The following is a 14,641-nucleotide window of genomic DNA, read 5'->3' as shown; positions in this document are numbered from 1 at the left end:
AAGAGCTTACAAGGCTCTTTTTTATAAGCTCTTGGAAGATTGGCTACATCAAGGTGTAGCCTAATATGCAAAGGAGCTCCTGCTAGAATTCAACCCCTGCATATTAGGCCCCCCTGAGTCTCTAAGCACAGAGTGTGAATTAAGCAGGCAGGGAAATCGGGATCTCCACAGAGCATGGACTAAGAGTAGAAAATCCCAGGCAGTGTTCCCTCTAAGCTGAGTTCATGAGAGCTAGCTCACAGTTTTTTAGCCTCTGGCTCACACATTTTTGTCTTAGCTCACCCTGTTCAGGAAGGAGGGCTCCAGAGCACACTAACTGATACTGTAGCTCACAACTTTAATGCCAGTAGCTCACCAGGTAGACTTTTTGCTCACAAGACTCCACGGCTTAGAGGGAGCATTGGTTAGAGGAGCTGTTTCCAATCCACACTCTGCCCTGAGGCTACCTGGGTGACCTCCCACCAGTCTTTAGCCTAGACCACCTCGCAAGGTTGTTGTGAGGATAAAAACAAGGACTTTTAAGTCATACTGAACTCCCCAGAAGATTAAACATAAGGAAAGACTGCAGCTTATACCCCTTACAACACAGGAAGGCAGAGCTAGGAAGAGAATTAACCCTGGAGTCCAGGCTATCAAGGGACAATACCCAGGCCTGTCATACACAATACCAGCTCAAGAGGATCACAGTCAAATTAAGGAACAGAAGGTGCTTAGCAGGACTTTTTTGGTAAAAAAAATCCCAGCAGGAACTCATTTGCATATTAGGCCACACACCCCTGACACCAAGCCAGCCAGAACTGTGTTCCTGTGCGTTCCTGCTAAAAAAAAAAAAGCCCTGGTACTCAGGTTTATTGCCATCTCGAAGGAAACGGAAAGGCCTTGGGGCTCACAGGCCAAGACAATAAACCTAGAGGGAGAGGAGAAGAAGATGATATTGGATTTATATCCCGCCCTCCACTCCGAAGAGTCTCAGAGCGGCTCACAATCTCCTTTACCTTCCTCCCCCACAACAAACACCCTGTGAGGTGGGTGGGGCTGGAGAGGGCTCCCACAGCAGCTGCCCTTTCAAGGGCAACCTCTGCCAGAGCTATGGCAGACCCAAGGCCATGCTAGCAGGTGCAAGTGGAGGAGTGGGGAATCAAACCCGGTTCTCCCAGATAAGAGTCCGCACACTTAACCACTACACCAAACTGGCTCTCCGAGCTGGTCACAAACACAGGTTCTAGCCTGGCACAAGGTAACATTCCACTTGCTTTCTTTTTTTTTAAGAGAATTTTAATAAGCTAAAACCATTTGCTCTCTCTCTCCTTTTGTTTCAACTCCCTTCTTTTTTTTTCTTTTTTGCTTGTTTCCGTTGCTTAAAAACGTCGTCACTGTAAACACGGGGAGAGCGCGGTCGGCCGCCCCAACAGCTCGAGGGTCCCACGACACAAGTCCGCCCCCTCAGAATCTCTCGATACAACTCTACATACAGGCTCAAGGGGGAGGGGCCACCGTTACCCCTGCAGAGGTGCTCCCGGGGTCTCCGCCGTCCGGATGTGACAACTGGTTGCCCCCTCTGCCCCCCGCAATGGATCTCAGTCCTCAATCTGCCAGGGGTGATCATTGCTTCTCCGGTAGCCTCCGACGCCTGGCATCTGTTCTGCCCACGTGGAGACAGGGGCAGCACTGGCACATGCTGAAGGAAAGGGGTGCTCTGTTTCCCCCCTCAGTTTGTATAGACCTGAGTGCCAATCACACGCATGATCTCCTTTTGGATTTTGGGGTCCTGAGTATTGATGTTGGCATCTCCGACTTGGCCATCTTCATACCTGTGGTGGGAGGAGAAAAAATAAAGGCGGCTTTCTTGAGTGCAATAAAAAAGACCAACGCGAGGCTGGGGATTGTTAGGAAGGGAACAGAAAACAAATCAGCCAGTATCATAACGCCCCTGTATAAATCGATGGTGCGGCCTCACTTGGGGAACTATGCAATTCTGGTCACTGCACCTCAAAAAAAGATATTATAGCATTGAAAAAAGTGCAGAAAAGGGCAACTACAATGATTAAAGGGTTGAAACACTTTCCCTATGAACAAAGGTTAAAGCACATGGGGCTCTTTAGCTTGGAGAAACGATGAATGAGGGGTGACATGACAGAGGTTTCAAGATTATACATGGGACAGAGAAGATAGAGAAAGAAGTACTTTTCCCCCTTTCTCACAATACAAGAACTCATGGACACTCAATGAAATTGCTGAGCACTCAGGTTAGAACAGATAAAAGGAAGTACTTCATCCAAAGGGTGATTAACACCTGGAATTCACTGCCCCAGGAGGTGGTGACAGCTGCAAGCACAGATGACTTCAAGAGGGGATTAGATCAACATATGGAGTAGAGGTCCATCACTGGCTATTAGCCACAGCATATAGATGGAACTCTCTGTCTGGGGCAAGTGATGCTCTGTATTCTTGGTTCGGGTTGGGGGCAACAGTGGGAGGGCTTCTAGTCTCCTGACCCCACTGATGGACCTCCGGACGGCACCTGGGGGGGTTTTTTGGCCACTGTGTGACACAGAGTGTTGGACTAGATGGGCCACTGGCCTGATCCAACATGGCTTCTCTTATGTTCTTATGAGGGCTAGGTCATACCACAGGCAGTACGTTTAAGAAGATGATGATGATGATGATGATGATGATATTTGATTTATATCCCGCCCTCCACTCCGAATTTCAGAGACTCAGAGCGGCTCACAATCTCCTTTACCTTCCTCCCCCCACAACAGACACCCTGTGAGGCAGGTGGGGCTGAGAGGACTCTCACAGCAGCTGCCCTTTCAAGGACAACCTCTGCCAGAGCTATGGCTGACCCAAGGCCATTCCAGCAGCTGCAAGCGGAGGAGTGGGGAATCAAACCCGGTTCTCCCAGATAAGAGAGCTATGGCTGACCCAAGGCCATTGCAGCAGCTGCAAGTGGAGGAGTGCAGAATCAAACCCGGTTCTCCCAGATAAGAGTCCGCATGCTTAACCACTACACCAAACTGGCTGTTGGCAGAATGCCTTAATCTTTTGTGGATAGCTTTTGGAGGCAGGCTACCGACAGCCCCCAGCAGCATAGGGGCCACACCATTCCAAAAAAGGCAGCAGTTTCCCCACGTGAGCCGGGAATACTCACACAAAGAAAAAGCGAGTGCAGACGTGGTCGGACACCGGGCAGACCCAGATGTTGCCGTGTTTCTGGAGATCCTTCGACGTGATCACTGCCAAAGAGGAAAGCGGTCAGCCAACCTGCAGATGGGTCTTGAGCTTTGCTTTCGCTCACATGGCACCCGCTTCTGAGATGAAGCATGCCAAATGCTCACTTTGGGCAATCTCCTGGTGGAAGAACCGTCCTGCCAGCCCTTGGGTCAGCAGAATAAAGAGTGCAGGAGCGGAAATGATGCCAGGCTGAGCATTGTCCAATGTTAGCCAATGATTTAGAAACTCTATGGTAATTCCGCAGAGTTTCTAGATGGTCAGTTGACATCCTAACACCACTTCTGGTTTTTTGCCGGGACGTGACATCAGCACTTAGCCTAACATCATTTCCACCCCTTGCTCTAACCCTGAAGCTCCCAGGGACGCCAGGCAACTTCCCGGCACCCTTATCTAGAACAGAAACAAACTTCTACTGTAGAATGCTTTTTTTCAGTGCTGGGAACTTCTGATTATGCAGAACCAGAACCTTCCAATGAGTCAGAAGGCACCGAGCCAATGAAAAGCCCTGTGCTCTGAAGAATTTTCTTTGGGTGCAGCCATGACTCAGTGATAGAGCATTTGCTCGGCATGCAGAAGATCCCAGGTTCAATTCCCAGCATCTCCAGTTAAAATGATCAGGTACGATGTTCCCTCTGAACTGTGGAGTCTTATGAGCAAAAATTCTACTGGCATTACAGCTGTCAACTGCTGGCATTAAAGTTGTGAACTGCTCAGGGGTGGAATTCTAGCAGGAGCTCCTTTGCATATTAGGCCACCCACCCTTGATGTAGCCAATCCTCCTGGAGCTTACAAAAAAGAGCCCTGTAAGCTCCTGGAGGATTGGCTACATCAGGGGTGTGTGGCCTAATATGCAAAGGAGCTCCTGCTAGAATTCCACCCCTGGAGCTACTTCACAAATTAGCTTGCTCTAGGACCATTTTTCCTGAGCTGAGACAAAAATGTGTGAGCCAGAGGCTAAAACAATGTGAGCTAGCTCACACTAACCCAGCCTAGAGGGAACACTGATCAGGTGATAAGTAATGGGGAAAGCCTTGATCTGGGACACCGGCCCAGTGCTAGGACTTCTGCTTGGCATGTAGAAAGTTCCAGGTTTAATTTCCCACATCTCCAGTCAAAAGAGTCTGATAGTGGGATGATGTGAAAGACCCCTGCCTAAGACCCCAGATAGCTGCTGCCAGTATGAGGAGACAATATTAACAGACCTTGACAGAAGAAGAAGAAGATATTGGATTTATATCCCGCCCTCCACTCCGAAGAATCTCAGAGCGGCTCACAATCTCCTTTACTTTCCTCCCCCACAACAGTCACCCTGTGAGGTGGGTGGGGCTGGAGAGGGCTCTCACAGCAGCTGCCCTTTCAAGGACAACCTCTGCCAGAGCTATGGCTGACCCAAGGCCATGCTAGCAGGTGCAAGTGGAGGAGTGGGGAATCAAACCCGGTTCTCCCAGATAAGAGTCCGCACACTTAACCACTACACCAAACCGGCCCTCCAATGGTGCAATTCAGTGTAAGCAGGGCTTTTTTTGTAGCAGGAACTCCTTTTTTTATTTATTTTTTTTATTTATTCGGGATTTGTATCCCGCCCTTCCCAGGAGTGGCTCAGGGCGGCTTCCAACAATAACAATTTAACAATTTAAATATAAACAATTAAATACTTCACATTTAAACATTAAAACCAATACATTTCAATTCATAAAAACAATGCAGCTTAAAACCAATAACATATCATTTTATATAAACAGATGGCAGGCCAGTTACGTCAAGTTCCATCCCGGCTAGGTGTAAGCTAGCCGGAAGAGGGTCGTCTTACAGGCCCTGCGGAATTGAGCCAAGTCCCGCAGGGCCCTCACCTCTTCCGGCAGCTGATTCCACCAAGTGGGGGCCATAACGGAAAAAGCCCTATCTCGAGTGACTTTCAGGCGGGCTTCTTTTGGCCCGGGGATAGAGAGGAGATTTTGTGTTCCTGACCTCAGTGCTCTCTGGGGAACGTATGGGGAGAGACGGTCCCTCAGGTAGGCAGGTCCCAGGCCATATAGGGCTTTAAAGGTAATAACCAGCACCTTGTACCGGACTCGATACATCACTGGAAGCCAGTGCAGAGTCCGAAGACCCGGCCGAATGTGTCCCCACTTTGGGAGACCCAATAACAGCCGGGCCGCGGCATTCTGCACCAGCTGCAGCTTTCGAGTCCGGGACAGGGGCAGCCCCATGTAGAGGGCATTGCAGTAGTCCAACCTCGAGGTGACCGTAGCATGGATCACTGTTGCTAGGTCGTCGCGCTCCAGGAAGGGGGCCAGCTGCCTTGCCCGCCTAAGATGAAAAAATGCGGACTTGGCAGCGGCTGCTATCTGAGCCTCCATCTTTAAGGAAGGCTCCAACAGCACCCCCAAGCTCCTGACTCTGTCCGCCGCCATCAGCGGCGCACCGTCAAAAGCTGGCAGGGGGATCCCCCCCCCCGGGCCGCGGCGACCCAAGCAAAGGACCTCTGTCTTCGTAGGATTTAGCTTCAGCCCACTCAGTCTGAGCCACTCAGCCACGGCCTGTAATGCCCGGTCCAGATTTTCCGGGGCGCAGACCGGCCGGCCGTCCATCAGTAGATAGAGCTGGGTGTCATCAGCATACTGGTGGCACCCCAGCCCATACCTTCGGGCTATCTGGGCAAGAGGCCGCATATAGATATTGAATAACATCGGGGAGAGAACCGCCCCCTGGGGCACACCACAATCAAGTGTGCGCCTCTGGGATAGCTCCCCCCCTACTGCGACCTTTTGTCCCCGACCTTCCAGGAAAGAGGAAAGCCACTGTAAGGCCAACCCCTGAATCCCCGCGTCGGCGAGGCGGCACGTCATATTAGGCCACACAACCCTGATGTAGCCAATCCTCCAATAGCTTACAGTAAGCCCTGTAAGCTCTTGGAGGATTGGCTACATCAGGGAGGTGTGGCCTAATATAAAAGGAGTTCCTGCCGCAAAAAAAAAGCCCTGCAAGTAAGCTTTGTATTTGTTCACTATGGACAAAGATGGGTGTAAATGGAAGCAAGGCGCACTATGGACACTGGAGTCTGCCATATGAGACGGAAACCTCCCCAAACAAAACATTTCACTTAAGAGATTCGTGGAGAGAGATTTGGTAATTTCAGTCTCAACCAATCAGACTTCCCAAGTCTTTCATTCACTGCAGCACACTGGCTGCATTTTAGTAATATTTCGGCAAAACACAAAAGACATGGTTTCAGCCCACCTGTTCAGAAGAGTGCTAGACTTCTGATCAGGGAAGGCCGATTCTTACGGTTTTAACTAGGAATCAGGGCTTTTTTTGTAGCAGAAACTCCTTTGCATATTAGGCCACACACCGCTGATGTAGCCAGTTCTCCTGGAGTTTACAGTAAGCCCTGAAAGAAGAGCCCTGTAAGCTCCTGGAGGATTGGCTATGTCAGGGGTGTGTGGTCCAATATGCAAAGGAGTTCCTGCTACAAAAAGTACCCTTCTAGGAACACTTGGCCTTTGTTGGCAGGTGTGCTTCAGTGTCCAACAGGGGGAGGGGAGATACAGAAAGCCAAAACTGGGACTCAGTTCCAAACAGACATGGAGAGAAAAGAGGCTCAGAAATGGGAAGCAATGCTCACCCATACCCATTATCACTCACCTTCACAAAGTGCGATGCAATTTAAATTGCGACTCTGTAGGAACCTGGACTGGATGGATCGAGTCTGCAAGTCAAAGCAGAGAAACCAGAGTTAGAAACCTTTTTCATTCAGGGCTACCAAACTGCTGGTTGCTTCCATCCCATCTAATCTAATATCGACCTGCAGGACCAGCCAGTCCCAAGATGGAAGAACTGAATGGAGGCGACCTCACTCAAAGTGTTTGGCAGATCATGCTTTTCTCTTGCCACTGCTTGAGGCAGCAGGGATCGGGTTGGCAGAAGGTTGTGTCTGGTTGTGTGACTTACATTTAAAAAAACAGAAAGTTACATTCAAAAAAAAAAAAGCTGGGACATTTGGATCTTCCAGCATCAAGGGCAGTTTTACTGAAAACTGGCTTGGGAAAAAAAATGAAACTGCCTTCTACTGGATCAGATCCTCGGTCCATCAAAGTCAGTATTGTCTACTCAGACTGGCAGCGGCTCTCCAGGGTCTCAAGCTGAGGTTTTTCACACCTATTTGCCTGGAGCCTTTTTAGTTGGAGATGCCGGGGATTGAACCTGGGACCTTCTGCATACCAAGCAGATGCTCTACCACTGAGCCACCGTCCCTCCCCCGTCCTGTAAAAAAGATGCACTGAATATATCTATGCTGATAGTTGTTTTTATTCTGAAAAATGTGCCCTTGCTGCCTAGGATGTATTTTATTGCTTCTTGGTTTTAATATATTGCATTTAGTTTTAATTGTAGGTTTTGTTACCTAATTTATGCTGTAATCCGCCCTGAGTCCATTCATGGGAAAAGGCGGAATATAAATCCACAAAAAAATAAAGAAATAAATGTAGGGCTTGATATGTGGGAAGGCCTCAGAGTGGCCACTTCATTGCTCAAAAGCCCAACCTAACTTGGAGGAGGAGGAGGAGATGGTGATATTGGGTTTATATCCTGTCCTTCACTCTTAATCTCAGAGCAGCTCACAATCTCCTTTATCTTCCCCTCCCCCACAACAGACACCCTGTGAGGTAGGTGGGGCTGAGAGAGCTCTGACAGAAGCTGCCCTTTCAAGGACAGCTCTGTGAGAGCTATGGCTAATCCAAGGCCATTCCAGCAGCTGCAAGCGGAGGAGTGGGGAATCAAACCTGGTTCTCCCAGATAAGAGTCCGCACACTTAACCACTACACCAAGCTGCACACTTAACCACTACACCAAGCTGCACACTTAACCACTACACCAAGCTGCCCAAAGAGAGCCACGTTAAAGACTGGCCATGTTGGAGCTGTGCTCTCGTGGGTTTTTAGCACAATGCTCCAACATTCAGTTCGCAGAACTGAATGTTGGAACTCTGTCCTCACGCTCACATTTTGTCTATCGGCAGAGAAAGTAAGCTTGGCTCTCACGACAAAAAAATCTGATTTTTCCACTACAGTCCTTTCGATAAAGTGTTGCGCTTCGCACTGTACTTTGTAAAAGCCAATACTATGTGCTGCGTTGAGATCCGTGAGCGGTCAGTCTGTTTTTTTAAATTAATGTAACCGGTTAGGTGGGTAGGAGAGATGCTTATTTGATCTGAAAAGCAGTGCAATAGCAGGAAGGAACACATTTAATCCTGTCCTCCATATGCCTTTTCCCTGGTCTAAACGCTCCTAAAAATTGCTGCTTTCTAATGCTTGTAGTCTCGTCTCCAGAGAGCAATTACAAATTGGTGGAGGAAGCAAGGTTTGTTAGATCAGGACAAGAGCCTCAGTCAAATGTATTCAATTCCCCCAGCCTCAGCACTGCCATAATACACCCTTGTCTTCCAGTTGTAGAAATGGCAGGAGGAATGGGATCCACTTTAGCATCAGGGCTTTTTTTTTGTAGCAGGAACTCCTTTGCATATTGGGCCACACATCCCTGATGTAGCCAATCCTCCACAAGCTTACAGCAGGCCCTGTAAGAAGAGCCCTGTAAGCTCCAGGAGGGATTGGCTACATCAGGGGAGTGTGGCCTAATATGCAAAGGAGTCCCTGCCACAAAAAAAGCCCTGAGTAGACCCTAATGCATTCCACTTAGAGAGAGACACCAGAAAAGAGGTCTCAGTGCAAGACTAAGATGCTCCGCCAGGCTTATGATTGAGGCCGGCAATGGTTTTCCACTGCACCCAGCCCACAACCCACCTCACGAAGGAAGACACTATGCACCGAACCCCACTGAAGACAGATTTGTCAACAGATTTATTCTTATTGTTTGATGTTTTTAACTAAGTATTGTACGTTTTAAGCTTGATGTACACCGCCCTGAGCCCTTCGGGGAAGTGCGGTCTAGAAAATTAATTAAATAATTAAATAAAATTGAGCCTAATCTTATGTATAACATCTCTCGGAATACGTATTTCAAGATATGATTACCTATTTGTTCATATTTCAATGCAATGCGTATATATTTTCTCCTAATGGCAATTTTTGCATTATTGTTATTATTAGCCCAGCAGAAACTCATTTGCATATAGGCCACACCCCCTGACATCACCATGGTTCCGCATGGTTTTGCATATTAGGCCACACCCTCTGATGCCAAGCCAGTCAGAACTGCATTCCTGTGTGTTCCTGCTCAAAAAAAGCCCCGATTAATCCAGAGGGGTAGCCATGCTAGCCGAAATAACAGCCTGGTCACAACCTTAAAGGTCAATGTAACATCACAGCTTCTGACACTCGAAAAGAACAGGTAGGATAGAGGGTGCTTGTAAAATCCAGGGGCTGCCCACTCAGGGGATGGCAAGAAGAAAAGTGACGGGCATCACTGCACAGGAAAAAAAACAACCAGTTACCTGTGGGATGGTGTTCATCCGGTTGTACCTCTGCACCAGCTCATCCTTTGAGGGCATCCGATGCTGTCCCTTCCCCATTCCTGTAGGGATGATAGAAAGAAGACACGCACTGTGACAAGCGTTCCTAAGCGAGCGAGCAGTGTGTTCTAGCCGCTTTGTGGAAGAGGATGCCGTGGAGCAAGAAAACAAGCACAACACAATGAACTGCAGTCAATGAGCTTGCAACAGGCAGATGTGTGAAAACAAGAGAAGAAAGCTGCCCAGTATTCCATCCTGCCAAGGACTGCAAAGAGCTACGAAGAAGAAGAAGAAGATGATATTGGGTTTATATCCCGCCCTCCACTCCAAAGAGTCTCAGAGCGGCTCACAGTCTCCTTTACCTTCCTCCCCCACAACAGTCACCCTGTGAGGTGGGTGGGGCTGAGAGGGCTCTCACAGCAGCTGCCCTTTCAAGAACAACCTCTGCCAGAGCTGTGGCTGACCCAAGGCCATGCTAGCAGGTGCAAGTGGAGGAGTGGGGAATCAAACCTGGTTCTCCCACGTAAGAGTCCACACACTTAACCACTACACCAAACCGGCTCTCTCTACCAGGAAAGAAGACTCCCTCTGGGTTTCCCCACAACTTCACATTGAGATGAAGATACACGGAAGATGTCTGCCTGGAGGAGGTGTGCAAGCTATTGTCCTCCCTAGTAGTGGCACCTTGCTCTGTTCCCCAGGCCACTGGAATTTGGGCTGCATTCATACAGTCATGGAATCACAGAGCTGAAAGGGGCCATACAGGCCATCTAGTCAACACCCCCCCCCCCTTATTCAATGCAGGATCAGCCTAGAGCAGGGGTGGCCAAACTGTGGCTCGGGAGCCACATGTGGTTCTTTTATACACATTGTGTGGCTCTTGAAGCCTGACTTGGAGAAGGTATTTAAATCACTTCTCCAAGCCAAGCCAGCCAGTGGCTTGGAGGATGTATTTAAAGTTGCTTTCTTTCCACACCCTCCTCTCTCTCCCTGGCTATTTGGCTTCCTTCCAGCTCTCAAACATCTGATGCTCCTGTTTTGCAGCTCTCCAACATCTGACATTTCTTCTGTGTGGCTCTTACATTAAGCAAGTTTGGCCACCCCTGACCAGGGTTTGTCCATCTGCTGCTTCAAGACTGCCAGTGAGGGGTGGCCAAACTTGCTTAATGTAAGAGCCACACAGAAGAAATGTCACATGTTGGAGAGCTGCAAGACAGGAGCATCAGATGTTTGAGAGAAGGAAGGAAGGAAGGAAGGAAGGAAGGAAGGAAGGAAGGAAGGAAGGAAGGAAGGAAGGAAGGAAGGAAGGAAGGAAGGAAGGAAGGAAGGAAGGAAGGAAGGAAGGAAGGAAGGAAGGAAGGAAGGAAGGAAGGAAGGTAGGTCCCTTGGTAGTTGATTCCACTGCTGAGCAACTCTTGTTGTAAAAAACTTCTTCTAAATATCCAGATGGTTCTTTCCTCCTGTAGTTCAAACCCATTATTGTCAGTCCTCTCCTCTGCTGCCAACAGGAACAGCTCCTTGCCCTTCTCTAAGTGACGGCCCTTCAAAATACTTCAAGGGAGCTATCCTGTCTCCGCCCTCAACTTCCTCTTCTCCACACCGAATATTCTAAAGTCCCTCAGCCTTTCCTCACAGGGCTTGGTCTCCAGGCCCCTGATCATCCTCGTTGCTCTCCTCTGCACCCGCTCCATTCTGTCCACATCCCTTTCTGAAGTGAGGCCTCTAGAACTGCATACAACACTCCAGTATTACAACCAGTGTATTATACTAATATACTATACAAGAACATTTACCTGGGAGTAAGCCCATGGGATAGAATGGACTTACTTCCAAGAGAACTGCTTAGAATTGCTCCCTAAGTCTACCATCACATCCAAGGGAGGTCTTGCTTGCTACTTCAGATCCTGGGCAAGGTCTCCAGATTGCAATGTGACAAGCAAGGGAAGGAAAGGAAAGGTCCCCTGTGCAAGCACCAGTCGTTTCCGACTCTGGGGTGACGTTGCTTTCACAATGTTTTCACGGCAGACTTTTTACGGGGTGGCTTGCCATTGCCTTCCCCAGTCCTCTACGCTTTCCCCCCAGCAAACTGGGTCCTCATTTTACCTATCTCAGAAGGATGGAAGGCTGAGTCAACCTTGAGCCAGCTACCTGACCCAGCTTCCGCCGGGGATCGAACTCAGGTTGTGAGCAGAGCTTAGGATTGCAGTACTGCAGCTTTAACAGTCTGTGCCATGGGGCTCTTATGACAAGCAAACTTTCCCCCCCATCTCCCAAAATCTCGTTACTGGCAATGACGATCACTGCTGCCGCCCAGTTTACCAGCAAAACAACAATAGCTGCGTATACAAATAAATATTAATACAAAAATATTTTTTGACTTTTAAAAGGTTAGCGAATAAGCTGAAAATCACTGAGTAGAAATGAAACAGTACATGAAGGGCTCCGGAAAAATCCCCAGTTCCAAAGGAGTGAACCCAGTCACTGTGGAGAAACGAGACAGAAATGAAATGCCTCATTTGAGAAAGTGACCGAGTTCACGTCTTTGGAACTGTGAGGATTTTTCTGGGGCCCTTCATGTTCTATTTCATTTCTATGCAGTAATTTCCAGCTTATTCTCTAATCTTATACAAATTTTTAAAATGTAATAATATTTCTTTGGGCACACAGTTATTGTGGTTTTGCTGATTCATACTGCGTTTCTCCTTTTTGTTTTCTTGGGCCGCTCCGTTTACAAATAGCAAAGAACAAAGAACAAATAGCAATAGCATTAGCACTTTTATAACTGTAATTAATTTTAAATCTATTAGAATTTTAATGTTGAATGTAACCTTGTTTTTATACAATGGAATGTTACTGTTACTGTTAGCCGCCCTGAGCCTGCCCCGGCGGGGAGGGCGGGATATAAATAAAATTATCTAATCTAATCTAATCTTACTGCAATGAAACCAATAGCTAAAAGACGCCTCTCAAGGTTTGCCAATACGTGGCTGATAACTGACCCACGACTCGCAGGCCAGATCTACCGTGAGGGGATGTGGGGTTGCCATTTCCCCACCATTGGGAGGAGAACCTCTGCTGGCACTCCTCTGCCGCCCGCTGGCACTCACTGGAGGGGCAGGGAAAATCGGCAGGGACAGCGTTCTTCTAATGGCACAACAATACTTCCGGCTATGTAACCAAAAGTGGTGTCGCCACTTCATGGGACACTCTAGGCTTCACTAGGAAGACTGGTTTCAGAAGGCAACCGTGTCGGTCTGAAGTGGAACAATTCGATTTGAGTCCAGTTGCACTGTAGAGACCAATATACATCAACCAAAAAAAAAAATACTGTAACTAAGTTACTATGGATAATTCACAAACAAAATTATCGATTTAATTATATTGACCACCAAGCAAAAACAGAAAAATAGTTCATGTCCATATAGTCCCCCAAAGGGTTCAAAATAAGTTCCAAGATCTTTAACAATCAACACTTGCGCTGGTAATCTTCCACAATGATATCCAATAATACCAAACCTAAGATATGAAGATGTATATTTCTTAAATCCCAAAGAAGTGCAACAGGACCGCTAGCTTACTTTGCCTGTTTCAAAGTTCATTTTTCAGGCACGGGATTATTGAAAACCGACTCTGAAAGAGACAAACAATCTTTCCTGGGACACTACGTCTCCACCAAGAGAGCCAATTTGGTGTAGTGATTAAGGGAGCAGATTCTTAACTGGGAGAGCTGGGTTTGATTCCCCACTCCTCCACTTGCAGCTGCTGGAATGGCCTTGGGTTAGCCATAGCTCTCGCAAAGTTGTCCTTGAAAGGGCAGCTTCCGTCAGAGCTCTCTCAGCCCCACCCACCTCACAGGGTGTCTGCTGTGGGGGAAGAAGATAAAGGAGATTGTGAGCCGCTCTGAGACTCTGAGATTCGGAGTGGAGGGCACGATACAAATCCAATGTCTTCATCTTCTTGAAAATCTGTAATAGGCAAGCGCTCAAAAGGCACTTCTATGGGATTTAAGAAATATACATCTTCATATCTTCGGTTTGATACTGATGGATAATAATACAGGAAATTCACAAATATCTCCCCGCAATTCCCCACTGAACCCTGCTCCATGCCCAGAAGATGGCAAAATGGATCAGAGATAGATTGAATGCCAGACCTGTCTGATGTCCTACAAGCGCAACGAAGTATGTGCAACGGCAGCCACCATGCACAGTGATGGGATGAAGCAAGTGATCATACGGCTCCCAGCTTTGGGACCCTGCCGAGATCAACGCCAAGCGGGCCCACCACAGAGCTTGAAACTGCACAAAGCAGGGACCAGTTCCTGGCCCCCCCAGGGAGGCCTTGAAAGCCCCCAGATTGAGCACATGGATGAAAAACACACACGGTGGGGGCGGGAGGAGAGAGAGAGAGACAGAGCGGCTCTCGGAAGCCAAGCGAGCACATCCACAGGATGGAGGGGGTTCACCGACAGATGGAAGGGGACAAAGAAGGAGCCGCTTACCTGAATATCCAAAGGAAATACTGGAGATGGGGCTCAAATAGATCCCTTTGCCATAGGCTGCTCCGTGCAGCTTGCGGAGAAACACCAGCGTGAGCCAATTTATTTTTTTTTTTTTAGAAAGAGCACAGGCCAGGAAAGGCAGGAATAGAGCTCACACGCCCATCCTGAACGGATGGTTCCCCCCCCCCTCTGCCACAACCTCCTGCCTTCTGCTCAAACCCACCAACTCGTACGCGAGAGGCCATTATAGTAAGAGTTTGACCAGATCTCCCTTTATTAGATAGCAGAGGCGGCTGGAAGAACAGAAGGGGGTGGTCTTTAGTCCCTCTTGGATGGACATCTCTACATTACTGGGGAGAGTGACTTCTCAAAGAGCCCCATGTGGTGCTCTATGCTGTGGTTAACCAATGGTAGATAAGTGCTCAAAGCAGGGATGGAAT

General features: G+C 48.3%; 1 protein-coding gene across 1 annotated transcript in view; it reads right to left on the bottom strand.

Moving 5' to 3' along the window:
• Positions 1–1,313: 1,313 nt before the first annotated feature.
• Positions 1,314–14,641, bottom strand: part of PARP6 (poly(ADP-ribose) polymerase family member 6) — a 73,676-nt gene continuing 60,348 nt past the window's right edge. Inside the window, exons 18-22 of the mRNA XM_060260188.1 lie at positions 14,202–14,271; positions 9,683–9,762; positions 6,880–6,943; positions 3,152–3,236; positions 1,314–1,811 (exon numbers count right to left, since the gene is read on the bottom strand). Of these exons, the coding sequence (XP_060116171.1) occupies positions 1,709–1,811; positions 3,152–3,236; positions 6,880–6,943; positions 9,683–9,762; positions 14,202–14,271 (402 nt within the window). The 3' untranslated portion in view covers positions 1,314–1,708. The remainder of the gene's footprint in view (positions 1,812–3,151; positions 3,237–6,879; positions 6,944–9,682; positions 9,763–14,201; positions 14,272–14,641) is intronic.

Source organism: Heteronotia binoei, chromosome 19 (assembly GCF_032191835.1).
Source record: "Heteronotia binoei isolate CCM8104 ecotype False Entrance Well chromosome 19, APGP_CSIRO_Hbin_v1, whole genome shotgun sequence".
Taxonomy (NCBI): domain Eukaryota; kingdom Metazoa; phylum Chordata; class Lepidosauria; order Squamata; family Gekkonidae; genus Heteronotia; species Heteronotia binoei.
This window is presented reverse-complemented; position numbering and strand designations above follow the sequence as displayed.